The 27,998-nt window shown below is 42.6% G+C and overlaps 1 protein-coding gene across 2 annotated transcripts in view; it reads right to left on the reverse strand.

Annotated features, from left to right (window-relative positions):
• TECRL (trans-2,3-enoyl-CoA reductase like) overlaps window positions 1-27,998 on the reverse strand; it is a 58,430-nt gene that overhangs the window by 13,566 nt on the left and 16,866 nt on the right. Inside the window, exons 3-4 of one of the 2 annotated variants that reach the window (XM_056490656.1) lie at window positions 12,943-12,987; window positions 11,861-11,949 (exon numbers count right to left, since the gene is read on the reverse strand). In XM_056490656.1, the coding sequence (XP_056346631.1) occupies window positions 11,861-11,949; window positions 12,943-12,987 (134 nt within the window). Of the gene's footprint in view, window positions 1-11,845; window positions 11,950-12,942; window positions 12,988-27,998 lie in introns of both variants that reach the window. The other variant, XM_056490655.1, reaches the window with a different exon arrangement.

Here is a 27,998-nt window from a genome sequence, read left to right on the forward strand (position 1 = left end):
GTACATCAGTTAAAAGCCAACCAGGCATGACAGAAACACAGCTTTGAATCCTGGTTGCTAGCAGAGTCATCTGGAAGGGAGGCTATCATTGCTTGAAATTTGGTGGAGGATGGAAGAGCAGGACCAGCCTGCCTGGTGCTTTGAGTTGCTTTTTTGGGGACTGTGTGATTCTACTCCTTGTGCAGGCACCAGCAGAAACAGCCTGTGGTAGGCAGACTGGACAAATTAGCCTACTGTGACAAAAACAAAGAAGAAATAACTTCATCTCACCATTATCACCCCTGCTAGGCACAGAGAGCTGAGAGGAAGGGCTGGGAGAGAAGGCAGAGTTGTGGAGGTGACACTAGCCACTCTCAGTTTTAAGGTCTAACTTTAGTTTGGCACAGCCTGCATTGCTTTTTGTTGGGGAACATTCTTAAGCCACACACAGATAGAAGACATTAGAGTGATGAGAGATCTAGATTTGATCACCTGTCCCCACTGGACTGAATCCCAGAATAAAATGGAAGTGATGTAGTCCTACATGTTTACAAGGACTGGCAAATTGTAACTCAAGTGCCTATCATTGCTTCAGGGAGAAAGATTTATAACTGATGGGATGTTTGGCTTTATGGTATCTATTGGCACTGCTGTAGAATTGTAATGAATAAACACCTGTGGCTTATGGAAGCAATACTGATTTTAGACCACTTTTCTCAAAAGTAGTATTTGGTCCCCCAGCAGGCTGTTCTTCTAATCAGTCTTCAGAAGAACATTGAAAGAGAAAGGTTCTCCTGCAGAAATATCTGGCAATTAGGTTCCCTTTTCCTCTGTTACAGGGGGAAACCTTTTGAAATTTTATCCTTTCATAGCAGGACAGTCTCCAAGAGTAACAACAGACTTAAGTGTTCTCTACCAGAGGAACACCAAATTCCCTTTTGTTCCAAGTGACATCATGGCTCCTGAGCTCCATTTAGACTCTGCATGATCCCAAGAGCAGGTATGTGTATATGTTTGTGTGTTTGTAAATATATTTATATAAGAGTCCAAGAGCACTCATTGCAGAATACCTCACAGCCAAGGGCTTATTAGAATTTTAATAATAGCAGTTTTATGGGTCTGTTCCAAAATGTGAGCCCCCTGTGTTTGGCACTCTGCAAACACTCTGCTACTTAAACCTAACACACTAAATCTAGACTGTGTGGTGTAGGGGACAGAGACACAGGTAGTGTGGTCTGGGCAGGTCAGGGGAAGAGCCTGGAATGAGCTGCTTTCTGCAGTGTAGCTCCTTCTCTCAGCCATGAGCTGCCCCCATCACTGCCAGCTTTCAACATCTGTTTGGCACAAGCACATTACAAAGCTGCCAGGAAGAGTTTGGCAGGACCTAGCACCAAGTTGTGCTTACCTGTCACTGCACCAAGTGTTCCTCCCTTACCCCCTGACTGACTGCAGAAAGGAGAAGGAGAGTTTCAAGGTTTAGTAAAAAATCCAGTCTCTCTTTAACAGCCAAAGCTGCAGCCACAAGATAATTGAATTCTTGTGATGGGGTTGATGCAGGGAGGGGTGATGCATGAGTGCAATCCAGAGAAGCAGTTGAGAACACTGGCAATAGCTCTCGAGCTGGGGTTCGTGGAGCTGAGCAGCATCAGGATGCTCAGGGTGTGTCCTGGTGGCCAAGAAGGTCAGGACATCCTGGCCTGGATCAGGAATAGTGTGGCCAGCAGGAGTAGGGAGGCCATTTGTCCCCTGTACTCGGCACTGGTGAGGTCACACCTTGAGTGCTGTGTTCAGTTCTGTCCCCTCAGTTTGGGAAGGACCTTGAGACACTTGACTGCATCCAGAGGAGGCAACAAGGCTGGTGAGGGGCTTGGAACACAAACCATGTGAGGAATGGCTGAGGGAGCTGGGGGTGTTCAGCCTGGAAAAAAGGAGGCTCAGGGGTGACCTCATCACTCTCTACAACTCCCTGAAAGGTGGCTGTAGGCAGGTGGGGCTGGTCTCTTTCTCCAGGCATCACTGACAGAACCAGAGGACACAGTCTTAAGCTGTGCCAGGGGAGATATAGGCTGGATACTAGGAAATTTTTTTTGTGGAAAGAGTGACCAAGTACTGGAATTGCCTGCCTGGGGAAGTGGTGGAGTCACCATCCCTGGATGTGTTAGAAAAAGACTGGATGTGGCACTGGGTGCCATGGTCTAGTTGAGGTTGGGGCATGGGTTGGACTCAATGATCTTGAAGGTCTCTTCTAACCTGATTCTGTGCTCCAGTGATTTTGTGGGACAGGGTTCAGTCTTGTCAGTGTGTCAGTCACATCACTCAAGTGCAGGCAGGTGGTGCAGGGTCAGCCATGAGATTAAACTGCAATTAAACTGTCTGTCAGTCCTGGCAGGCAGGACTGTGTTTGCCTTTGTCATAACTGAGTCACACAGTTCAGCTCAGTAACATTCTGTTTTAGAGGATGAGGCTCAGTTTGCTGTAGTAGTTTTTGTTGTAATTTACTTTAGTTTAGGTAAGTTTCAGACTCTCCTTCTGTTGCATCTCCCATGCTGTGACCACTGCTCTCATTCTCTGGCCCACTGATTTTAAATTTGTCTTAAATGAAAAATGAGTTCCAGAAAGGCAGGCAGAGAAACTGCTAAAAATTCCCATGAGTTCAAGCAGGTGAAAGGGAAAGTAGTCTTAAATTAACACAACATTACAATTATTGGTTCTACCCACTGGCAATCAAGGGCAATCACCATTTTTTTTACTTTTTTCTTTTTTTCATTGATTCTCAATGATTATATTCAACTAAGCCTAACTAGTATCTTCATACTCATCCTATAGCTGATTAATTGCTAGGCTTGGGGAGTTATTAGCTGTGTCAAAGATGAGTTCAACTAATCAGTTTTATAGGTGCTCAAAATTAGAAATATCTGCTGACATATTCTGAAAAAATAGTAATCACACTTTAAGCAAAGGCCTGAAAGTAATAACATTGTAGCTTGATGTTTCTGAAAAAAAAAAAAAAAAACATTTTCTAAAAAAAAAAAAAAAGAAAAAGTGATCCTTTAAAACACAGAGCACATTTATCCTGTCAAAATGTAAAAAGAAAAAAGAAAGCAAACAAATAAAAACACCAAACCCTAATATTTAGAAGAAAATTATTTTTACTTTACCATCTTGTGGTCTTGCCTAGATTATTTTGATTTATTAGCTGCAACCAAATATGGTGATCCATAATAAACACAAGTATCTTTTCATGGGGGAGGAGTATGTCTCTATAACAATGAGCACAGCTCAATAGGATTTAACTGTTTAGCTCATCATTAACTCCCTGAAGAGGGAAAACAGGAGATTGCCCTTTTTTTCACACATCTGTACACACTTCTTCATATCTTGGACAGTGTCCAGTTCTCTTACCTTACTTCTCTCCTCTCCAATGTCTGACATTATATACTCTGTAGACCTCTTATCCTCAGTAAAAGTGATCTTAAATGAAACTATTCTGGAATCAAAACTCTCCCCAGCATGGTCTCCATACAGGGTGCTAAAACCAAGCTTCCTTAAGCATCTCAGTTATCAGGTCCTCAGAGATCTGACTGAGTAACCCCTAAACTGGAAATATCTACTATGTAAACATGAAAACTGAGCTCCTAAACCAGTCAAAAGAGAGCTAAATAAGAATTTCCATTATCCAAGAGATGATGGAACAAAAGGTAAAATAGCACAGGATACCTAATCTACAAATCTTGCATAAGCCAGATTGTACCTCCTTCTTTTATCTCTTATTCAGCTCATCAAGGTGCCAGGGACACCTTGCTGAACAGAGTAACAGCCAGGAATTCAAATCCCAGACCTTGTGGTGCAGAGGGTATATTTAAGAAGGTATGAATGCAGCAGATGTAAAGGGAGCTCTTTAAAGTTTTTGGAAGGATTTTCTGGCTGGTAGGAGTCTGACACTGCACCAACATGTCTGCTAAAAAGTGTGGAAAGGATTTTGATGTGAGTTAAAGTGCAATGTGTCCTGGTTGGGTAAAGGCAAAACATGACAAAAGGAAGTTGTAAACACAGGCAGTGGAGTGGAGGGAGTCTGAAAAAAGTTCCAGCCAAGTCTTTATTAATGAATAGCCCACATATTAGTATCTTCACATGAGGGCATCAGCTCATTGCTCTCTGTAATGTTTATGACCTGCCCTTTCTGTAATACCACACAACACACCCTATCTTGTTGCCTTTTGGCATAGTCTCACATTATCTCATGTATGACAAGCAGCAGAGCTGAGGAAAGGCCATACAGCCTCTTCCACACTGATCCCTTCCTGCAGCTCTTTCCATGCCATGTAGGGCCAGTTTCCCAGTCACTGGTGCTGCTTGAGATGTTTTGTCTTCCACTGCCCATGGGATGTCTGGATGGAAGCAGAGGGCATGGGATGAGGGGAGTACCTGCAGCCAGAACAATGGCTTTGGGTCACTGCCTGTAGTCCTCAGCACAGCAAGAGAAACAAAACAGCTCCAGCATGTCCTGGGTAACTCTGATGGAAAAGCAGCTGCAGCATATAAATTATCTAATGGACAGGGCTTAGTTTCTCTGATAAATGTGAGACAAAGGCAGTAGTTGCAGGTCTGAGCCAAGGTCAGACTGGCACAGCACATGCTGCACAAAGAGGAGGATCTCCTGCTATCAGACAGGCAGACATTGCTGTGTGTGAGAGTACAGAGCACAGCTGGGATTTCAAAGAAACCCAGGAGAAACAGGCAGTTAAATCCTCCCAAGTCCCCAAATCACATTTAAATTAGCATATAACTGCCTTAGACTCCTTTTACAATCCCAGCCCTAAGTACTCTTGAGCTAATGAAGAAACATTATTAATTTCTAGTCTAATTTCTACTTCATACACTTTGTTACCTCATTAAAGGCCATACATTTACCTGGGGATGATAATGGAATAATTTTAGCACCTCCCTTAAATCTTCACCTTTGTAAAAGTTCTGTATTTTCATGTTTGCAAAAATCCACAGTAGCAGCAATTTAGCATCAGATAATACAGTTCTTAAGGGCTGCTTGAATATTCAATTACTTTTTGTTCCAGTTTTCACAGAGCTGGCTAATCCAGTCTACAAAACTTAAATTGTGAATGCAGGGGCACCTGAAACTTCCCTTGTCTGGGCAGATTTTGCACTAACTCAGTGTCTATGAATATTTCAGGCTGCTGCTCAGTATTTACTGCAGATACCAGAGACAGGGATGGGTTTGCTGCAGGATTTTATAGGCAAATTGCAGCTGACTCTGGCCAGTTTCAGGAGCTGGGGAGTGAACAGCAATGGATGCTGTTTGTCCCTGGGTCAGGACTGTGAATGCTCTGTGGAATAAGGGAGGTGAAATCCCAGCTTCCTCCTGTCTCTTTTCCAGAGACTAACCTGTTTGAAGTCTTGGCATCAGACCACTTCTTACTATAGTCAACATTCTCCCCTGAGACTACTGGAGTCTGAAAACCATTTTATGTTTCTTACTCAAAATGGAAGATTATTGCAAATTAACAAATGTTATTCTTATGCACACACAAACATGTATGTTGTATATGTTTGTCCCAATACATATTCAGAGAAGAATTGCTCTGTTTGGAACCAAACACCAGTGTGAATTCAGATTTGTTGCCAAATCTTTACAGGTCTTTGACAGCATTTTGAAATCTGCCTTATAACGTGCATCATTTTAAAATGTGCATTTATTGTCTGCTATGTAGATAAGTAAACAAAATAGTGCTTTTTAAACACCTGGTTATTGTAAATAACCTCATCTGTGCTTTTCATCCAGATGCCTCAAAGCACTTTGCAAAGTGGAAAATACTGTTATTTTCTTGCCAGTGTTTTGGAAGCTGAAATACAGAAAAATTCAGTGACTTGTCAAGAGCATCAGGCAAAGGTGGGCAAAGGGGCACCTGGTCCTCTCAAACACTGGTTCTGTCTGTGGCTCACTGTGCTGAACTCTGGTTCACCCTATGGTTCACTCTGTTCTCTCCTCACATCCTCTATGGGGCAAAATTCCCCATACAAAATAATTGTGCTGGCTTTATGCATTCTAGAGGGACTAACACTGCTCAAATTTGCATAGATTGACAAAACCTCCTTAGTTACTCTTAGTTACTCTGAATACAAATAGGAAAATTTACCAGCTCTGTACATCAAGCAGCTCTTTGTTCCTTAAGTAGCAGGAAGGGTTTAAGCATAAAATTATGTATAACTGAAAGAAACATATTTTTCTGTTTATGTTTACTGAATTCCCTCCACTCTCTTTTTGCACTCAAAGGGGTAAAAACTCAAGGGCATTCCTATAAATACTTAGGCATAGGTCTTTCAGTCTTCACTGTGCTGCACAGTAACTAGAACCCTCAGAACTAATTTTCCTTCTAGCTCCCTAATTCCCTTTGGCAACTGAAAAATTGACATTCTGGCATGGTTCATCATGAGCTAGTGGCATTTGTGGCTGAGACCAAGAGAAATTATTGCAACACTGTTTGCATCATTAGAAGCAGCATCTGAGGAATCCAAATCAGCCAGCTGGGCAGTTTCAGAGGTCTCCTCTTCCCTTATCAGTTAACTTCATGCTGCCACTGGGCAGTAACAAAGAGCCAGAAGTACATGTGGCCCAAGGAAAGGCACAAACAATATAAAACCATGGCAAGAAATCAGGCAAATGCAAGCTGTTCTCTCCTGATAACCCTGGAGCCTGAAAAATATTAGACTTAATTAAATGAAAAATAAGAGCAATCTTGTGTGTGTAGTTCACCTTTGTGAAAGGTCACAATGTTTTAGAAAGTGCACAGCTTTTGACTGGGATCAGCTCAAGACTTGGCCAACTGTACCAAGGTAGAGGAACACTTGATGCGTGTTCAGGCAGAAACCTCTGCCAAGTACAGACTGTGAGCTGAAAAACAGAGGTGCTTTGCATTGCTAATAGTTGTAGTTGGAAAAGGTGCTCTCAAGGAAACAGTGACTTTTTTTTTTCCCTGGAGATCATCTTCTACACCAAATTATCTATTGATCCAAGAGGCTTATCTATGAAAAACCATTTGACAATTTTTCTGTCTTTGGCACTTTTTTGTAGCAGTTTTTAAGCCACCCACAGATTCACACAGAATCAAATTTTCTTTTTATTTGGCACATCTGCTAAGTTTTCCAGGTATCCACAATTCCCTGAGAGAATTATTCAATTTGTAGGGTCCTATCCCATGACTAATTCTGTCTGAATTGGCCACAAAATATGCAAATCCTGATATGTATCTGCTGAGAACCACATTCAGTGACATTCCCTGCTACATCAAACAAATCTTCAACTCCCTCTCTTACTTGGACCTCAAATTCCTTCCTAAATTGTGATAGTATGAATTTTCCCACACTTACCATCTTCACACTGTCCCACTAGTTTTCTGGGATTCCCAGTCCTCCCACTTCTCCAAACTCTTCAGATCCTTTCTTTTTCCTTCTCTTTTTCTGTAATTTTACATCCCATTGAGAGGTTATAAACCTTTACTGAAATCTCCTATTCTCAAATTAGGGGAAATATCTTAAGTTGTTCCCCATGGGGAGTCTAAGTCTAATCTCAGTGTAGAGAAGGTGGAGAAAATTAGTCTGCAGCAGTTTGGCTGGTTTTGGGGTTTTTTTTTTTCCCAAATCCATCAATACCCAAAATGCTTCCTATTACACTTCTTGGGATTGTTCCACATTTACAGGACCAATGGATTGAGCTGTGCCAGACAATCAGAGCAAACAGCTGCTCTCCTGTTCCCCTACAGGACTGAAAACTTTGATTCAAGAGGAGAGAACCTCTTTCCTCAGGAGAGAACAGAGCACCTCCTCATTGCCCTTCCCCACTGTGTACTCCTGCTGTGCACAACCACAGAGCTTCAAACACAGATCCCTTCCTGGCTTCTTGCTCATTTTCCACAATATATAACTTGGTGATAAATTTGCTTGCCAGCCATGAGAGAACAGATCAATTAGTGAAAAATGTGGATTTTCAGACTTCAAAGATGCTCCTGGGTTTAAAGAATTATTAGTCTCTACATTTCTAAACTGAGCAGGATCTTTTTTCATTGGGAAATTTGAAATGGAGCAGTTCTGCTGCCAGCTTTACTATTTTAAGGCCCTCAGGAGTCAAAGTACTTAAGCAATCCCTAATTTTAAATCACAGTTACAAAAAATATTTACTGAAGTACTGTGTTTCAGGGTTAATCTTCTGAAATTCACAGGCTTGTAGGTAAAATATTTTTTTACAGTTCTACGCTGTTTTCTCAGTTCTATTTGGATCCTTTTAGTAGCTGGCCCAGGTAGCAACAGGACAACAGAAGCTGATAAATCAGAAATTGCAGTCATTGGTCAAATAAGGAAAGCTTTAGCAGCAGTGTGAATTTGAGCCAAAAGAATGGATTTTTTTCTGCTTGTTTTTTTTTCTTTTCACTACAGCAGCAGTGTGTTTTCTTAGCTGTAAAGCCATGTTTCAAAAAGTCACCATGCCACGTTGCAATTATGTAAAAATAGGTGTCTGTCAAACATGCTTAGGCCCAAAATTGCATGGAGATTAAAAATAAAAGCCATCATTTCAGTGGTAGGAATTTCAATATATCCCTGAAGGTAAAATCTTTACAGGGCCATATAGAACAAATCTATAAACTCAGCTCCCATTAGTATCTCTGCAGCATCAGTCAGCAAACATCAACTCTGCCCTCCAGGCAGGGTAAAGAAATTGCAAGTCCTGTGCAGAAGTAAATTATGTGTTTCAGGTAATTTTTTTTTTATATAAAAGAAGGGAGAGTAGAGCAAGAATTCTAACAATTTTCGTGATACTAAGAAACATGTTTTGTTTTTTCCCTGAATTATATTCTGGAAATCAGCCTTGAGGGCCTCCTTTCTTCTAAAAGAGATGGCTGAGGTTGAGTTTTATCCCAGAAAAGTGCCTCATTTCTCAAAACAGACAGACAAATAATTGTTCCAGTGGAGGAGAATCACAAATCCCTCACCCCAGTTTGTCCTCCTCCCTCCATCAGAGCAATCCAGCCTCTAGAACTTTTGAAAGCTGGTCAGCCAATCTCAGAGCTGTGGTGTGACCTGAGCCTGGGGGAAGTCTGGCCTTTCACAGCACAAAACACCAAAAATATTTTGGTCACTGTGCAACAGTGAGGAAGAGGGAAGCTGAAGTTCCTTGATTTTCCCAGACTTATTGATACACAAAGTCTTTGTTTGGGAACAGACAGCAGCATCACCTTTTATTTTACAACATGTTTGGAAAGGATGCTGCTCCCAGAAGTTGCAGGTCAATACTGTTTTCCCCTTTTAAAAACCAGAAGTCATTGTCTTGGTGTAAATCCCCAGGACTGGTGCTCCTGGTCCTCAAGTGTGATCTCCAGTGAGGTGGCAGAGCCCCAGAAAACCCAACTCTGTGCTGAGTGTTCCCCTAGACAGATCCAAGCCCAATGCATCAACCTCTGGAGAACCAACTTGTCTCCATGTTCTGTATCTATTTCTGGAGTCCAGACCTGAATGTGGCCCTTTGTACCTAAGCTATCATTTTGCTGGTGAGATAAGAATGGTTTTATTCTGTGCCTTGTTTATTTAAATGTCAAACCTTTAAATCAGAAACCTCCCTCACTGTGTGCATAAATCTGGTAGAGCATCAAGGGGGATGGGAGCACAGGAGACCTAAAGACAGTAAAAATGGCAGTAAAACTACACACCCTGTGTACAAATGCATTTCTAATTGCTCTTGCTAGAATACAGTCTTCTGTGAACCTTCCTCTATTGCTATAGACTAGCTATAATATAAAAGTCTCTTGACTGTTTAAATGACGTGGCTAGGAAGAAGATTTCTCACATTGAGAATGGAGACAATTTAGAATATGGAGCAGAATGGGATAAGATGAATATTCAGAAACTCATGGAGTTAACTTTTTGCATGCAGATTAAATCATAAAAAAAATGCCAGTGCCTGCAGTACCTACTCCTGGTCATAACTGCAGTATTTATAATGGGATATTAAGCTTTAGTTATGTTACTGTCTCAGGCTACATAAACCACCAGGAAAAGAGAGTATAAATAAGGTTCTTGCAGATTACTTAATTGTAGCAAACAGGAAGCTGCAGTAATCACAATTTTGCTTTGCAAGGAAATTCCATGGTTGAGAGGTGGTGGGATGGATTCGTGAAGGAAACGGGACTAGCATTAATTAGTCTGGCCCCAGCAGGCCATTAATCAGGATGGGTAAAGCCTCAGCAAACTCACAGACCTCTACTCAAGCAGGTAGGTCACACACTGGGAGATGCTCTAGCTCCACTGAGCAAACTGCTGGTCACCCCCTGAGGATTTGGATCCTTTCAGAACTGAGAGGAATGGTCACAGGTCCTGTTCTTCTCAAGGACTAAAAGCTGTCAGGATTTGTTCTGCTCAGGGCACATGACCTCGACCAGCTGGGGTGGATATGAGACCTGATAGAGCTGATCCAGAGGCTGACTTTTCCCAGGTCAAGGGTTACTGTTGTGGCAGTAGCCTCCACCTTGAGTGTATGTTTCAACTGATAAGGAATTGTAAAGTAGCATGTCCATTCCAAGTGTCTCCTAGGAATGCTTCCTAGCCTGTAGTGACCTACTGGAGAGAGGAACTGGGGCTATCACCTGCAAGCTGCTCAAACACCTGACACTCAAAGCTCCATCCTTGTAGGCACAGCCAAGAAAGGACAGTGGCTTGTAGTCCCTCCATGAGAGCAGGGTGGGATCTGTGGGCTTCCTGAGGTAAGAACCTGATAATCTGGCCAGCAGGCATGATGCCAGCTAGCAAAAACTCACTTGCTTCATTAAAGGAATTGCAAGCAATCAGTGGTTTGCTCTCCATTGCCATGAGTAGTCTTATCATGGCTTTTATGGCTTTCAGAAACTGTGTTCTGTCTTAGCCATGTTTCTCACAGCAGAAATTGGGGATCTCACTACCCAAAGCACAGATGTGGGCTGTGGGTTACTTCAGCTAATACTCTTCATGCAAACTGCAGCAAACTGGTCAGAGTGGTTGTGAGACTACTCTCAGCTCCTCCACATGTGCCTGCTGCAGGATATTGGAAAGATCTCTTCTTCTCCCATTCCTACACTGTCTTTTCAAACCCTTCTACTGTCTTCTGTCTTTGGGCTGTGAAAGAAGTTAATCTTTCACTTCTCACTTTCCCAAAGGAGCCTGTAAGGTTAGGTTTCTCTACACTCCATTTGAGTGGAATGTGCTGCTCTCAGCACCCTGACCTTCCAACAGCTGCCTATAGGAAAATAACTAAAGTCAAACCAGGTCCACCTACAGCAAAAGACAGGTATTGTTGTCATGGCAAATGCTTTTGTTTTACAAGGAGATTCAAAAGTTTTCACTCTTGAGCCTGGCTGGACATCTTCTGCCTGGAATCCTTGGCCTCTCTCAGAACTGTTCTTTGCTTGAACAAAGAGTAAGGTATTTCCATCCAATTATTTTCCTGCATTAGTAACAGGATTACTAGAAATCCATTTTTTCTTCATAATATCCTTCCATTTTCAAAGCTGAGGAGTCTTTCAGCAAATTAATGTATTTGGCTACAGTTCTGCACAGGCATATGAGCCCAAGATAAGCTAAAACTGTTTTTTAAAATTGATTTTTTTCCCTCAGGCAATATTTTTATGTTCCTTCTAATCTTTAATTGGAAGTCAGAGTTAGCATATTGATAACTTGGCTCGCTCTCCATTTAATTCTGTTTTGAGTGCTGATAAACTAATTACACCATTTTGCATAAGGAAGCACAGGCTGAGGAAGCTGAAGCAGTTTGATGCCAAAACACATTGACCATTAAGATGTATCATGCTGACTGTTACAAGGACATACTTACTGTGGTCCAACCAACCTGCTGACCCAGGTCTGTAAAATAGAGTGTAACGATGGAGGAGACAGCAAGGCTTTGGATGCTGATGGAATCCTTCAAAAAGGGCCCATCTGCAGTGACAGAGATGGAAGAGGAGATGGTGTGAACAGCAGGTACCCTCTTGGGGGCTCAGCATAATGCTGAGACTGCCCTGCTAGTGGTCCAGCTTGGTTCTGATTAATTTTGGTGGCTTGGTACTTATTCTCTGGGTTAGCAATTTAGAGCTCTTCCATGAGAGTTATTCCCTTCCTGTTTTAGCAAAAGCATGAGGCTGCCACAGCACAAGGCAGCAATGTGTGGTGGTTGTACTCTGCTGTCTCTGTTAATCTGGCCCATTAGAGACAGGCCAGGCAATCACACAGACAGCTCCACAGAGCACTTCTTGTTCTGTCTTGCAAGACTAATGGCAAAGTCTGTGTTACACAGCCTCTCTCTCACTGGCATATTTTGCTGAAGCATTTGCATTCTCAGGCTGTTTTACAACAGGCAGCACCTGATGATGAATGCAACTTCTTGGGCAAAGGCTCACAATCCAAGATTTCTCTGCTAGCTGTCTGACCTAGGCAGACCAGGTGTATCTGAGCATTGCATTACTGTTTGTAGCATTCTGAGGCATCTGCTTCCAATATTGATGGATCTAGAGTGTACAGGCAGACACATGGAAAAAAAAATATTTGGTTTTCTGGTTTTTGCTTTTTCTTATGTAGGCACTGAGCTGGATATTGGAAAAATCCAAGAGGCACTAGTACAGGATGTTGCCATGGCTGCAACACCTCTTCACTCTCCTCTTTATGTATGATCTCCCTTTCCATATACATCTGTTGACTGTTTACATCAGTGAGGGTGCTAAATTCCATCAGGTGCTGAGCCCTCATTTTCTATGGCTTTGCAATTCTACACATCCACAGACCAAACACCAAACAGCCTCTGGCAGCTTGATCTTCCACTGCCACATCCACCAGGAACTTGTGGACTGACCAGAGGCTGCAATAGTGTGAGGAGGAGAATCTGCCAGAGGATTAGTGATGCATTAGGTGGCTGTACTCAGCCTTATGAATACTCACTGCGTTCCAGCTGCAGCCCAACACGGGATGGGTACCACTGGGGACCTGTTCCAATCACAAAGCATGGCTTTAATTTCATGATAGAAAAGCTCAGTTTCTATTAGGTTTGGCTTGGTGTTTTTTTCAGCTGATTACCAGTGGTGTTGACTGACATTAGGGGGAAGCACAGATTGTCAGAGAAAAGTGAGGAACCTGCTGCAGTATCACCACCCCCAGCCATTTCTACCACATTTGTCTTTATTTCCTTTGGTACACCTGAGGACAGTTGATAGCCTGAAGGAGATTTACTTTCTTTTCAATTCAAAGCTTATGTGAAACTGGTTAGATTTTTTTTTTTTTAGATGTATCTTACAACTCTTAGTGATGTCATGCTTAAGGTACAAATACTCCCATACCTCTGATTGGAAAAAGTTGAAAGTTGTTCACAGTGATTGTGATCAAATGTGGAAACATTTGCCCCAAGAACCTGTGGGATCTCCTTCCCTGGAGATAGTCAGGTCTCGTCTGGGGATGACCTTGAACACTCTTATAGGACTTTAATGTTGGCCCTGTGCTGAGCAGGGACCTGGATCTGGAGATGAGTGCTGGAAATTGTTTCTGCCTAACTTATTTCAGGATGATGAGGACAGCTTGTTCACCCCAGCAGCTGCCAGCTGGAATGGAAGGGAGCTGTACACAGCATGCACTGTGCAGTGACACTCAGCACACTCTCATTTCAAAAGCACTTGGTCTGCCTTTTGTAGGCAAGAACAGACATTAGATGAACCCATGAACCAGGGCTAATAGCAGGAGGTGAGACATCCATCAAGTAAGTTGCAAACATTTTTTTCAAGGTACCACAACAATCCATGGCTATTAAAGATAACAAAGGGAAGATAGAGAAGGAGCAGCTGTCTGACTTGTCAGGCAAGATATGATTTGCTCCAGGACAGCAGATATCAATAGTTATTTGGGAGCCTGAAATGCAATGTATTTGTGTTAAATTGGAATCTTCCCCCCAGCTCCCCCCTTCATATTACAGTATGTTTCAATAAAAGTCAATTTACCCGATCCTGTGGCAATGCTCTTTTAGGTATGGCTCATAATCTTCACAAGGGCAAACAGAGGTTGTGCATTAAAGCACGTCATCCCACATTTCCAGTCCTTTAGCCTCGGTACACCATTATGTTCAAACATGCTCAAAGATTTAGACAGATGGAAGTGTGCCTTTGCTGCTGCTCATCTGCAGTGACCTTGTTATTACATCAGTGTGTCTCTGGTTTCCAGGCCATGCTTGGAAAGCTGTGTGTATTCCTCTGGAAGGATCTGGAATTATCTTTTCCTTCCCTGCCCTTACTGTTGGTGGGGGGCCACTAGCTAATGTCAAGTGGAAATGCTAAATGGAGTGGGGGACAAAGTCCAAACACATTTCTATGTTGGTTTGAGTGAGATCACCAAGGCTTTCAGCCTTAACTGTCGGCAGATTTTAGCAAGGCTGTTCCCAAGTGTCAGCTGTCCAGGGTCCTGCAGAAACCAGCGTTGCTTTCTGGGACCCCACAAAGAGTCTGCTCTCCCAGCTTGATGAGGCTCATTCCAGGCAGGAAATCTCACACATTCCTAGGCTTCTGCTCACCCCTTGGTAACAGCCACACAAAGGGACCCTGGCCACACCTGTCACCACTTATTTGCCGTCATCCTAAGACTATTTGTCACAGGGATCCTCCAAAAATCTCACTAGAACAGCTCTGGATTTCTGTTTGGCAGTGTGGGAAGCTATTCCAATCCAGCCTGCCTGTAGCAGACACACATTCCTCTCATTCCTATAGCAGGAAAGCTCTCTTTTCTTTAAATAGTGAAAAGAAGCCAAACCGAGGGACTAATTATCACTTGCCTGCCAGAATGAGGGGCTGATAGCCCTCTTGGATATCCAGAGCCAGGGCTGTCTGATAGGGTAGCTTCATCTGGCATCAGCAGGAGTTCAGGAGTGATGTGGAGAGTCCCACACAGGGTAAGCACACTCACTCACTAAAGGCAGAGGCACAGCTGCAGCTGTGGGCAGCACTTGAAGGACTCTCTGCACTCCCACACCTGGCAGAGCTCCCCTTGCTCCCAATAAAGCTGAAGGGTTTCTCTTTTGCAGGATTGTGGATTTAGCGGTGTTTAATTCCCAGGTTTTTCTTATTAAAGTTTTTCCATTGCTGCCTCCTGCAGAGATTCATGGCAATCCAAGACCATAGGTGATGGAAGTTTATCTTGCAACTCCTGTTGCATCTAAGATCAGGCATGTGTTAATATTTACTTTCTGACATTGTGATAGTGCATCAGAACTCAGCAGGTCACAGTCTCTGTATAATCCTTGTGGTCAGCAGAGCTGTGCAGCTCCCTTAAGCAGGGTTTATGGGTTTGGATATGTATTTCACACTTGGAACAAAGCTGTAAAAACAACATTTCAGCTCACTTATACCCCAGACTGGCTTTGACTTGGGAAAGCAGCTATAGACTATCCAGAAAATAAGAGTGGCCATGACGGTTCAAACCACAGGTCTATTTAGCCAAGATTACATCCTCTAAAGTTTAGTCAATATAGTGGTTCCTCCACATCTGTTACATTTCTAGCATTTGTGTAAAACAGCTTTGGTTCCTCTCTTTGCAGCATCATTGGACAGCTGTTGAAATGTCTTCCTAGTTTTCCATCTCTACTTGGTTACTTCTTCTCTGCTGGTTTATCCTTCTCTGGAAAGCTGTTTGCCTCAGACCCCAGTATGGTCACCCCCCAACTGCAGGCAGGTGGGCACCTGAAAGCTTTGCCCTTTCCTCTGCTGAAAAGTCATTCACAAACTCCTTGAACTTGAGTGGCATCAACTTAATTCTTCTTCACTGAGCAACCTGATTTAGCTGAGGATGTCCCTGACCATGCCAGAGGGGCTGGACTAGATGATCTCTGATTATCCATTTCAACCCAAACTGTTCTACAGCTCTGTGAGTTATTCTGTTATGACTCAGGCAAAGTTATGTCTACGTGTACAGGCTTCCATTAGTCTGGAAGTGTAAGCAATTAAAACAGGTGTTAAGTTTTAGACCATATTCCATCTTTGTCAGGAATTTCTTCCAACTTTGTCTTTAAAAAATCCATATATTTAAAAAAAAAAAAAAAAACAAACACTTAAAATATTTTAATTCCATTATGTTTAAGGCATCATAATTTTTCCAAACAGGATGGTATTTGCATGGAAGGCAACTTGATGTTTACTTTTAATAACCTCTTTTTTAAAATGGATATGAGGGAAAATATTTAATCTTGAGTGGGTTATTTGTTGTACCTGTCCGTATTTAAAAGAGAAATTAAAAAACAAGCAAACTGCCAGGACACATACAAACTGATGGCCACCTTTAATTTTCCCATAGCCAGCTATGGAATTACCTATTAATACTGGCTATAAAAAGGAGATGTAGTGCTGTCAAATAACCATACAAATACCAGCTAAAATGACAGCCTTAGTGCCATGCCCAGCTGCCAATACCACTGCACAAAAATGCACAGAAAACCAAGTTCCACTGGTCCAGCTGCCCACATAGTTTGTTTTTTTTCACTGCTTGTATACTAGAGTCCCAGTAAATGAATCAGCTAATCAGACAATCCTAGGAAGCAAGGACAGTGAGAAAAGCCTCTATGCAGATGTAACAATGTCCAGAGGTACTCTATCCACAGGACTCAAACTGACCTTAATGTGTGCTCCACCACTTAAATATCACAAGGTGTTTTGAAAATTTAACAGCTAAGAAATCTAAGTACTTGGTACTTTTCAATAGTTATGAAATTTAAGGAATCAACCTGATTTTTATAAAGTTTCATAAAGAATCTTCTACAATAAAATTGGACTGTCTGCTCTGCAGTAAATTGCACAATGAAATGCCCATTTGTCACACAGTATTTATGGAGTTATGTGAGCCTATATGAGAACAAAGGTGCAACAAGATGTAGACCTCCCTTGCTGAGGAATTCAGTTCCTTAGAATGCAGACCTGCAAAAACTATTCTACTGGGGAGAGAGGAGTCTAAGAAATGCAAAACACAACTGACAGACACAATTTGGAGATAATTAGCAGATTGACTTTCCATCATCAGCTAATTTTATTACCAGTTAAATTGTTTGCTTCTCATTGTATTTCACCACTCATGCATCTCTAATAACAAATAGCCTTAATAATTACAAGCAATACCTGCTGTGATATGAATAGGGTGATATGAACAACAAAATTACTATAATCAATCATCAGCATCATGCTGTTTAAATTTGCAGAAATAGCAGAATTTCCAAGGAGCTGCTGTGGCACCAGCCTCTCTTATCTGATCACAAAAACTTTGCACGTGAGCTGAGAAGAGGAACAGCACTTGCCCATGTGAACTGAGCATGGCTGAAATGCATTCCATGACCATAACCTGATGGCAGTTTTGATACCCATGTAGCAATAAGAAGAGTTTGCTGGGAAAGTTTCACATTTCAGTATGTGTGGGTATGCTGGGTTTGTGCATAATATATAGAGACAGGCAGATTATCTTGAAACTTGCTGAGGTCTTTCCTTGACAAGTAAACACTGAACAAATATAGTTGTCCCTTGTTTGTGACCTTAGACAGTGGGCATGGTGTTGTTTTCCTTGGTTGCAGCAGTGTTCTGAGAAAACAAGGATAGAGACATCACCATGCTAGCAACCACAGCCTGTGCAGGGCTGAAGTTTGCATACTCTTGCTTCACTGAGCTGACAGCAGGAAAAGCAGGATGCTGAAGTGACTGGAAGCTATTGCTTTCTGCTTTTATTTGGGAAAAAAAAGGCTGTGTGATTTATTGTGCTAACATTGCACTCGAGTGATTCCTGAGCACGATGGCAAAAAGCTAAGCACCCACAGAAACCCCAGTAAAAGTAATCTTGGCCACAAGATCAAAAGAGGAAGGATCTGAAGTGATTACTTACTGTGCTTGCCTCCACTGTAACAAATGGCAGCTGCTGAGAGCTGCAATCTGAACAGCTGCCCCACTTGAAGAATTGCAGCTCTCAGCAGCAAGCCTGGGGCAAGCAGGGCCACAGCATCTCTTCCCATGGCCCCTCTCCAGAGGCCCTCTTTGGCTGCAGGCCAAGAGATGCTTTGCTGCTCTGACCCACTGAGTGCCAGCACAGTCACCTGGGTCTATTTTCCAGGGCTAGTGCAGGGACCAGCTCTGGCCAGGCCCCTCCAGGTGCCACCAGGCTGAGCTCCTGAGCCCAGCAGGGCTCACAAGGGTCAGGCTACCAACTGAGTGCTGCTTCCACCCCTTGCTAAGCCTTTAGGGATGACTTTGGGAGGGTCCAGGATCATTCAGCTAAGCTGTGTTTTCCTGGCAGAAGGACCTTTGAGAGGGTGTATCACAATATTTCAAGAGTGGGAGCAGATCTTGAGCTAGATCCATGCTTTTATGAGAAGTTAGTGGAAAGAGCAGATCCAGTGTGCCCTGTTCAGTAAGATCTCAGCAGAGTACTGAAATGGATGTTGTTTTTAATGGCTCCATAGCTGGGTATATATCCCTTTTCTTTGTCAGCTTTCTTCTCTGATTGGTTTCATTTTTAAGCTTTCCAGGGAAGATCTTTGACCACATGTTTTACAAAGGCACCTTGAACTCCAGTTGCTATAGGGACACAAAAAAGCACTTTCTTAATGGCATGTGGAATTTGAAAAATTAGCTATTTGATCATAAGCATCCATTTCTTTCATCTGGTTTTTGCAATAGGTGAATTCACCAAGCTACAGCCACACTGCTGGCCGAGGGAGAGCAGGCAGTGAGCTGGCTGAGCTGATGGCCCCAGACACACCAGCTAAGACCAGCAGTGCTAAGGACAGGCTCTGGACAGCATGCACTTCCCACAGACTACAGAGCAAGCAAACCCCAGCCTGACTGAATATCTGCCTAAATGTTTCTGGTTTGCCTGTTCATTTGATTATTCCCACTGGCCTTAAGTGTTTAAAATCTGTGACCACCCATTTTTCCTACATAAAGTCATGTGTCAGTCACCCTGGCAGCTCCACTGAAACCTCACAGAGACTGGTCCAGAAGGTTTCTCAGAGCATACCTAATGTCTATATAGCACAATGCACATAATTCCTGCACCCATTCTCCTTTAAAAAACTCTTAGAATTTTGCCTTTTTTGCCCAGGATCTGTCAAAAAAGGATAGCCCTGCCCATATGTTGGTTTCTGGGAGCAGTTCAGCTGCTGTGACTGTGCCCAGATGTGAAGCTCCAGCCTGTGGGACTCTGCAGTGCATCTTGAGTCACAAATTTACTTGACTGCATTTTCACTAAAAATGGTTATATAAATGCCTGAACTTGTTGAGGAGCAGAACACACACCCCACACTTTTATTTTTCCTTCACTGGAAAAAAAAACAAATTGAGTCTCATACTTCAGCTATATTCTGATCAGGCAACAATGGACAAATTTCTTAAGAGTCAGCATAGCTTTTCTAAATGGAGATTGATTCTTATTAGTGGTAAACAGAATATTATTAGTCATCTGGATGTCAATTTATATCACTAATAGATTAACCTTTCAATATTCCTTCTGAAACAGTCTGCAACTGAAAGCAACAGAATTTCAGACAAGAAAAAAGCATCAGAAAAAAAAAATAACCAAGAACACAACATTTAGACACGTATGTTAATATTTTTCTACATTGTTTTTCCTTTGCACTTCCAAAAAATTAAGTAGAAAAGGAAAAAGCCAGCCCTGTGCATTTCCATTTTCCATGTAGCCTGCTGCAGAAAGCATAATTAATTTTGATCTTTCGGAGTGAATTTGCATTTAAATTAATGTGCGTGGGCAAAGGAAGGGAAAGCGAATGAGGCTCACCTTTTATTTCATTAATAACAGCCACAGACCAGAATACAGAGAAACAAGAAAATAGGTACAAGGCTAGCTGGAAGGAACTTTCCCATGGGGACTGCCCTTGATCAGTGCAGGGAGGTGAGGAGGTGCTGAGCACATGGTGCTGGCTAGAACAGCAGTGTGACCCCCTGGGGCAGTGCCAAATTAAATGTGTGTTTCAGGGGTGAAAAATATCTTCCCTTCTCTATCTTCTTGTCCATAATTTGGCATGGGATTTCTTAAAAAGCAGCTTAATATTTGGTAGTTTATGGTAGTTTTTGTTTTCTATCTCAATTCATAAATGCTCAACTATCTCTGCTGGTGTGGAGTTGCCAGCCCAGACAAGGTTTTCAGTGGTAACAAAGCAGAGCATTTAAACTCAGGTATTTGTTCACCCTCGTGGTCTCAGGAAACACAGACAGTAAGGTACTGAGACCTCTCTTAGAATGTTGTTCCTTTTAAAACCTTTGTTCATGCTCATCCCATGCCAGGCTCTGAGGGAACAGCGCTGTGCCTGGCAGTATCACAGATATGCTGTGCTTCAGGACACTGATAGCACAGGTCACTGCCCCTCACTTCAGAAAGCTCTGGATTGGTACTGCCACAATCAGCACAGCTGCTGAGTCCCTTTAGGTAGCAGCTCTCCACAGAGCTGCAAGAGGGACAGAGAGCAGAGCACTGGAGAGGTCAGTGTTTCAACCCAGTGCTGTTTGCACCCTGCCTGAATGCACTCCAGTGCCAACAAACGTTACAGCAGGATTGGGGCCCTGCTGCCTTTATAGTCCAGCATCAGAAAGTACCCAGTGGCCCAGCAATCACAGCTGATACAGGAAAGATGGCTCAAAAGCTCATTTTGCCTTCCCTGCTGATGGCAGAATCCTACCCCAGGCTCTAGCTGTTTCTTTAAAAGCATTCTACAGCCAATTAGCTAATAAAGTATGCTAATTAAGTATAATTTTCTTTCAATATTGACTATCCAGGGGATGTTGCTCTCTCCAGTCACTGAGCTAATCAGGGTGCTTTCCCTTGCTGACCCCCAAAGCAATGTAGGTTTTGTATCTAATGGCCACACCAATGCCATCAACAATTAACTGAGCACATTTGAATTGACACAGTTTTGTCCTCAGAACAAATTAACTTCTCATAAATTCATTGGTAAATTCACCACACTGAAAATTAATCCCCACTAAGAACAGGGCTAAACTGTAATTTCTCCAGGAGCAGTGAGAAATAGGCAGCAGAGATCTGCCCTGCTCTGGCAGCAGATCAGACATTAGCATGAGAGCCAGAGGCTGTCATGTTCCCATGTCCTTCCTGGGAGAAGTTTATTAGGACTGGTTTAATTCCCCCATCCCATCACTTCACTCAGGTTGTGGAAAGGCTTTTGTGCTTCAGAAGCACTGCTGTGAGGCTTGAGGCGACCTTATCACTCTCTAGAGCTCCCTGAAAGAGTTGGAGGAAGGTGGGGTCAGGCTCTTCTCACAGAAACAGAATAAAAGGACATGTGCTCAAGTTGAGACATTAGGAGGAATTTCTTCATGGAAAGTGCTTTAAACATTGGAATGGACTTCCCAGGGAGGTGGTGGAGTCACCATCCCTGGAGGTGTCCAAGAAACAGCAGAACATGGCACTGGTGATCTGGTTGACGAGGTGGTGATCAGTCAAAGGATGGATACAACGAACTCAGAGGCCTTTTCCAGCCTAAAAGTTGTTCAGCAAAGTGCTGATCACAGCTTTACAGACACAGCCCATAAGGGACTTGACTGTGGTGATACTTCTTGGTGAGTTTTCATTCTTGTACCAGAGGGATGATGTTTCATCCCAATCTATATGGCATGACCTTTGAACACCTCTACTGCTTCCCCTCTGTAAATGTGATAGACACAGCTCATCCAGACTGTTTGTGCACCCTGAACTTGCAGTCTAATGGCAGAACATAAAAAATATTGCCCTCCACTAGTATGTGTTTAAACCAGAGCAAGGTACGTTGTTCCAGTATAACTCACACATCATTTGTTTCAGTGGTGAGTAATTTTTAACAGCAAATATATTCAATACCATTGCAGCTTGGGGATAATTTAGAAAGAGGCAAAACTCTGCTACATTACTTTTACTGTGAATCATTTGTTCACTTTCTTGTCTTTGATGCATTGCTTTCATTAACTCGAAAGACTTGCAAATACCAAATTTTGTTTGAAAGCTTTCTTATTTGGGTTGTTCTTAGAGTTTCTTTCCTACCATGCACAAGTAAGAAAAAAAAGACAGAAACAGGCTACAAATATGAGAGGGGGCTTGCATCTAAACAAATGCAAAACAAACCACTGTGACAGGGTGAGATCTTTCACATGAAGTTCTGAACAGCCCCCCTTGCTCTTGTGCTCACCTGACCATACCCCTGGAATTGCACTATTTGTTACATGACAGCTCTTGACCCCACGGAAGGGAGGGGCTGCAAAAGCACATCCAGGGAATCCATGAGGAAGAGAAGACCTGGGGGAAAGTCTGAACTTAGGAACCAAAGCTGCTGCCTCTTCTCTAGCCTGCCTAGCAGAGATGACACCATAGGACTTGTCATTTGTTTCTCTTTTCTCACAGGTTTTTCAGGGAGGTAGCTCACTCTGGCAAGGGAGATTCACTTCCTCTCCTGTTATCCAGTGCCTGTTGGCTGTCTCTCACGACAATTCCTGGGACATTTCATATTTCAGCCCTTTATAAGAGGAGCTATTGGGTCTTTCAGTAAAGCCACATGCCATCCTAGGTGTTCAGAAGTGCAAGGACTCCTGATGTAGATGCAGAGCACATTTACAGCCTCAGGTGACCTTAACCCTGCCTTAATCAACAGACACCTGTCTTATTAATGAGATTCTTTTCACCTTAATGAAGACCCACTGGGGATTTAGCATCCTGAGTTCCTTGAATGCCCACCAGTCTGCTGGTGAACACTGGAAATGAGTCTGTTATTCAAACAAAAAACATTAATATCTGAGTTTAAATTGATGTAGGAGCAGTTTTAAACCCAAAAGTACTTTGACATCTTCTGTTAACAGTTGAGTAGGCTTTAATTCCTCAAGACTTGATATTCCTAGGGCCTGGATTACTTCTATGGGGCCTCCTACTGTAATTTTCTCAGTTGCACCATAGGCACTAATATAAGACACATTGTAAATAATAACAGGCAATTCTGGTAAACAAATTTCAATGTTTTTCATCTAGATCTGTCAATTAAATCTACTGCAAAGTCAAGAAAAGCAAAGAATCTAGCTATGAAATTTCCTTTTCTTAATGAGGCATTTAAATAGCATCTCACATTTGTTCTCCAATTGTTTACATAGGATGTCATTTGTGATGCATTGTTGGAGCCCTGTAAATCTCAGCTGGGAACAATATCCCAGAGAGCAGAGGGGGACAGTTCTGCTTCAAGCTATATCTCAATAGATTTGCTGCCTTTTCTTTTATTATGTTACTCATCTGTAATCCTGCTAATGAAATGCAATAACATCAGATGCAGCAGCTGTCAAAAAAAGAGAAATAATGTGAATTTTCATTAAACTTTTTTAGTTGGTCCTCACTTTTTCCATTGCTGATTTAAATATTGCTGGTTTTTTGAAGGTCATCTTATTTCTGTAAGGATTTAATGGATAGTCTGGCTTTTGTGTTTTAGACACCTTACTCCCTCTGGTTCGATAGGTCATTAAACATATATTTCAGTCATTCTTTGTCCCAAATGTTTCTTACAGGATCACAGCCAAAAGAGACAAAAGACACCAAGGTGGATGAAAGGCAGGTTAATTTTTCTTATTTTATAGATGAGAAAATGAAGCTCAAAAAGGAGAAAGTGTCTAGCACACGACCAACCCCTGTCAATAGCACGACTCCCATTGGTCAAGTCTTAAAGACCCAAGTCTTAAACATCACATTTATTTCAGTGTTAATCAGGAGACTTCAAAAAGTCCCAGGGGGCCTTCTGCCTTTTATGATTATCTTTTGAAGACCAGAATGCTTTAAACATTTCTCTCTGAAAGTCTTGTTTAAAATTCTCTATGCCCCACTTCTAAATCAGCTTGGTGAGCCAAACCTCCACCATCGTTTCCTAATTTAATAATAAAATATTTTTGCAACCCACTGTGTATGTATTTCAGAAAGCAAAACATCATGGATACCTGATCAGATGCTTTTCAGACTGCTTTAGTGTCTCTTTCTCCACAATTTACAATGAGATGAGTGCTCAGCAGAGAAATGAACTGCAGATGCCTGGTCTGGTGCTCACTCTCACTGTTGTTATCTCAGCACCCCAGCTAAGGTCCAAATGCAAAATCTGGGCCTTAGCAGTGTCAAGAGGCATGAGTCAGGCTTTAATAGGAGGCTTATGACCACAGCTCAGGATGCTCAATAGTGTCTGTGAAGTGCACAGAACCTTCTGGTGAACGTATATGATGGACTCCACTCATTGTCTGTCCCTTTTGGACCATGGCCAGAATCATCTTTTTCTGTAATTCCAGAACAGAATGGGGTGTGGGGTGTGGGGTGCCTGAGTACAAGGTAAATCTTCATTCACTATGAAGATTAAAATCATGAGGTTAACTCAGTTTGGCTTCTCCTTTCTTTTAAGTGTTAGGTCAATGATGCCATTCTCATTTCCTGACTGGCTGTTACAGAGGAGTGAAAAAAATTGCCAGCTTTCACAGGAGGGCTTCAATTATTTTGACAGTCAAGCCATAAATCAGGTCACACAAATCTGCACCAGCAGACAGACTCCTGTATTTTGTATAGAGAGATTTGCACAGATATGTCACAAATAAGCTGAGAGGAGGTCATCCTCCTGATGCTTCTCCCTGCACAGGATAGAAATTAGCTACTGGACAGGCTGGTTTTGTGGCTAAAGCACCATACTGAGGCAATAATTTGGGTGCCTGTTTTGACAGGCATGTGCTGCATAGGCAGGAAGCAGTTTACTCATGGATGAGATCTCTGGCTGTGAGCTGGGAAGGAAGAGGGTAGCAACTGGTTTGAGTTTTGTGGTAGGAGCTGTTGCTGACTTTGTGCTCAGAGCTGGGAAGGAAAAAGTAAAGAATTTCAGAAGATACAAGCCTCACTGTGGCAGTAACAAGAAATTCAAGGATTTTCTAATAAACAGGGTTGTACTGACAGGCATAGAGAAGTAAAAAGATCTTAGAATTGCTTCATTTGAGGGATACTGAAATTCATCAGGAACTAGTGTCCTATTGATCTCTGCTGTGTGACTAAGACAAAAGAAAAATAAATTATAAATACAGGATGGAATAAATACCATGTTTCTTCCTAATCTAGTAATTTCCATTTACAAAGTCAGCACAGATGAATGAGCAATTTACACTGATGAAATCACCGTACTTCTTAGTGCCCATTTGCAATAACTGCCCATCCCCAGCGATTTGCCTTCGTTGTGTGATTTCCAATTGAGTTGTTATGAATGCAGAGAGGGGAGAATTTATGGAAAACAATAGCTGGATGTGACTGCCAACCCAATGTGCTCCAAGAATCCATACTGGGGATGTAATACTGCACCTCTGAGCTCTGCAATCAGACGCCTGCACAGCAGGGTATTGTCTGTCCTTTGGAAAACTCCTTCATATATGGATTCTGGGCTAGTGTGAACTACTTAGGACACAATCAGGGAGGAAGGAGTTTGAGATCTGATAAAAGCTATAGACTTTGTAGCTGCCTTTCTGTCCAGGGAGTGCATCCAGCTCAAGGCGACTCATGGTGGGAGCAGATCATTGCCCTCTTTCAAACATTTTGGCTTTCTCAAAGCCTGATCTCCTAATATAGGACAGGAGAAAAATCCCCCTGGAAGGCTCTGTGCCCTAGATATAACTTATTTGGGTCTCTTTGGTTTGTGAGGCACATGGCTGATTGACAGGCCAAGACTATGAAGTCAAGTTTGCTGAGCCATAAATAGCATAATTCAGCTTCTCTGAGTCCCCAGCAGATGTATTCATCAGGCACATGAGTCTCTCCAGGCATCAAAATTGACAGATTTCATTAACTTTCTGCAACCTGAGAATCCAGCTGTAATAGACAGCGTGGAGAAATCAGAGGGACTGCAGGTTCTCAGCAAGACTGTGTTATCAGACAGTCCTGATTATACAGAGCCGGTAGGCAAGGACTGGCTTAGCAGTCACTGCTCTCCCTGGTACTGCTCCTAATGACTAATCCCCACAGCAGCCTGTCTCACCTCTCTGAGCCTTGCAGTTTAACATCACAGCCAGCCTCCAGAAGGGAATTACGTGATGCAGTACAGTCATCCTTTCCAGCAACAGCTCTGCATCCCGCTCTTATGTGTCAGCCTGGCTAAAAAACTGTTATTCCTGATGCCCTTGCTATTGGAATCCTGCTACTAGATCTCAGGTGTCATGAAAACCAGAAAAGTTGCACATTAAGAGCATGAAAACCCTAAGCAACCTTTTTTAAAAGGAGGAAAGAAAGAGGACTTCCTCGACTAAAGAATTAATTTTAGTACTTCTTGTGCCTTCTCAGCTGTGGTCACAAAGCCTGCTTTGTGATTTCTAAGCAATGAGAGATTCTCCTCCTTGCTCTTCGCCCTGCCAGCTCGACTTCTGCTGTTCTGTGTTTTGAAGATCTGCTTCAGGGTTCTGTTGGTTTTAAAATGCTGCTCTCCCTGCAGCTGCTGAGCACTGCCTGAGCTGAGCACTACTGATAGGCAGCTGGGGACAGAAGTGAGCTGAAGGCACTAACAGGTCATTCTGAAAAGGGAAGGAGGGATGATGTGCACAGGGAAAAGAATTGTGTGATGTGGGACTTCTTATGTTTGCCCTGTGAGACTGCATCTCCTTGCATTAGGCAATAAACCTGTTATTCAAGCAGCTGGAAGTCAGGGGGAGTGTCTGACAGGCTGGGTGAAGGTGGGGTGGAGGGGCTGCCCAGGGTCTCTGGTGTGCCTTTGTGCAGGCTGCCAGATGGGGTGTGCTCTGGCCAGGAGGTTTGGGGTGATGGGCTCTCCTGTGGCTGCTGGGACACATGCAGCATGAGAGCAGGAGGCAAAACCTGGCAGATGACTCCTAACTCTGCCCTGCTGTAGGGAGGAGGCTGAAAGAGAGATTGGTCCCACCACAAAGAAAGAATTGCAGTGTCTTTTTTCTTTGTCCTCTCCCCAGAGAAAAGGAACAGAAAACATTTCCCCAGCATTCCAGGGAATATGGCTCCGAGGATCACTATAGAAACACCTGTAAGGAGCAGTCATAACACAGTATAGCAGGATTGTAAAGTTTCATATTGTTCAGAAATTATGCTGTTTATTGAGTGCCATCTACTGACAATTCCTGTCTTAATTGTTTGCTTATTTTAAATGCCCTATATAACTTCTGTTAGCTTAGATGTTCCTTATTCCTTAAGCACTTCATTTCCTCTGCAAAGCAGAATGTTTTCAGTTATGTCTTGGAATTCCCTTTTTCCTTTCACCCATCACTATACTTCCTCCCTTCTCTGCCTGCTCCTTCTGCCTAGAAGACAATTTCTGGCCTCCCTATGCTCACTCTTCTGGCTTCAAATGCAGCTGCAATTGTGCTGTCCCCCTTGAGCAGGAGGTTGCCTCTATCTGTTTGTTACAGCACTGCTGTGATCACATTTCCCCCTTTCCTTTCAGTTCTTCCTCTTCTTTCAATAGCTTTTTCAGCAACTTTCCTGCAGTAACCTTGAAAACATTTAATGATCACTGACTCCACTATATTACCTGTTCTAGAGGTATTTTATTTTAGTTATGTGATATTCGAATTAGCATTATTATTGCAGTTTTTCATTTTCTATCTGTAAGATTTCCTCCCCCAGCAGTCCAACACATTTTGCAAAGATAAAAATAAATTAAAGGTGAAAAGTTATTGCCAAGGACAAGAGCTCAGGAAGTTTAGCCTACAAGATATTTCTTTCTCCATTGAAAACATAATCTGTATAGATAAAGAAAATGCCAGGTAGCTAACTCATTATAAGCAACTGAGAAAATGGGTCAAGAGACTTCTTTCTTATACACTCAGTTTTTGGCTTGGTTCCATCTCTGCCAGCCAGCCAAAGGAATGAGGAAAATTCTAGTAAAGTCTCCCAATGCACGACATCATTTTAATTGAGGCTTTTTTGCCCATGCCTCAGACAACTCAGCATGATGGCCAGTGATACCCTGACACCCAGCTGCC

Source organism: Oenanthe melanoleuca, chromosome 4, assembly GCF_029582105.1.
Source record: "Oenanthe melanoleuca isolate GR-GAL-2019-014 chromosome 4, OMel1.0, whole genome shotgun sequence".
NCBI classification, from domain to species: Eukaryota; Metazoa; Chordata; class Aves; order Passeriformes; family Muscicapidae; genus Oenanthe; species Oenanthe melanoleuca.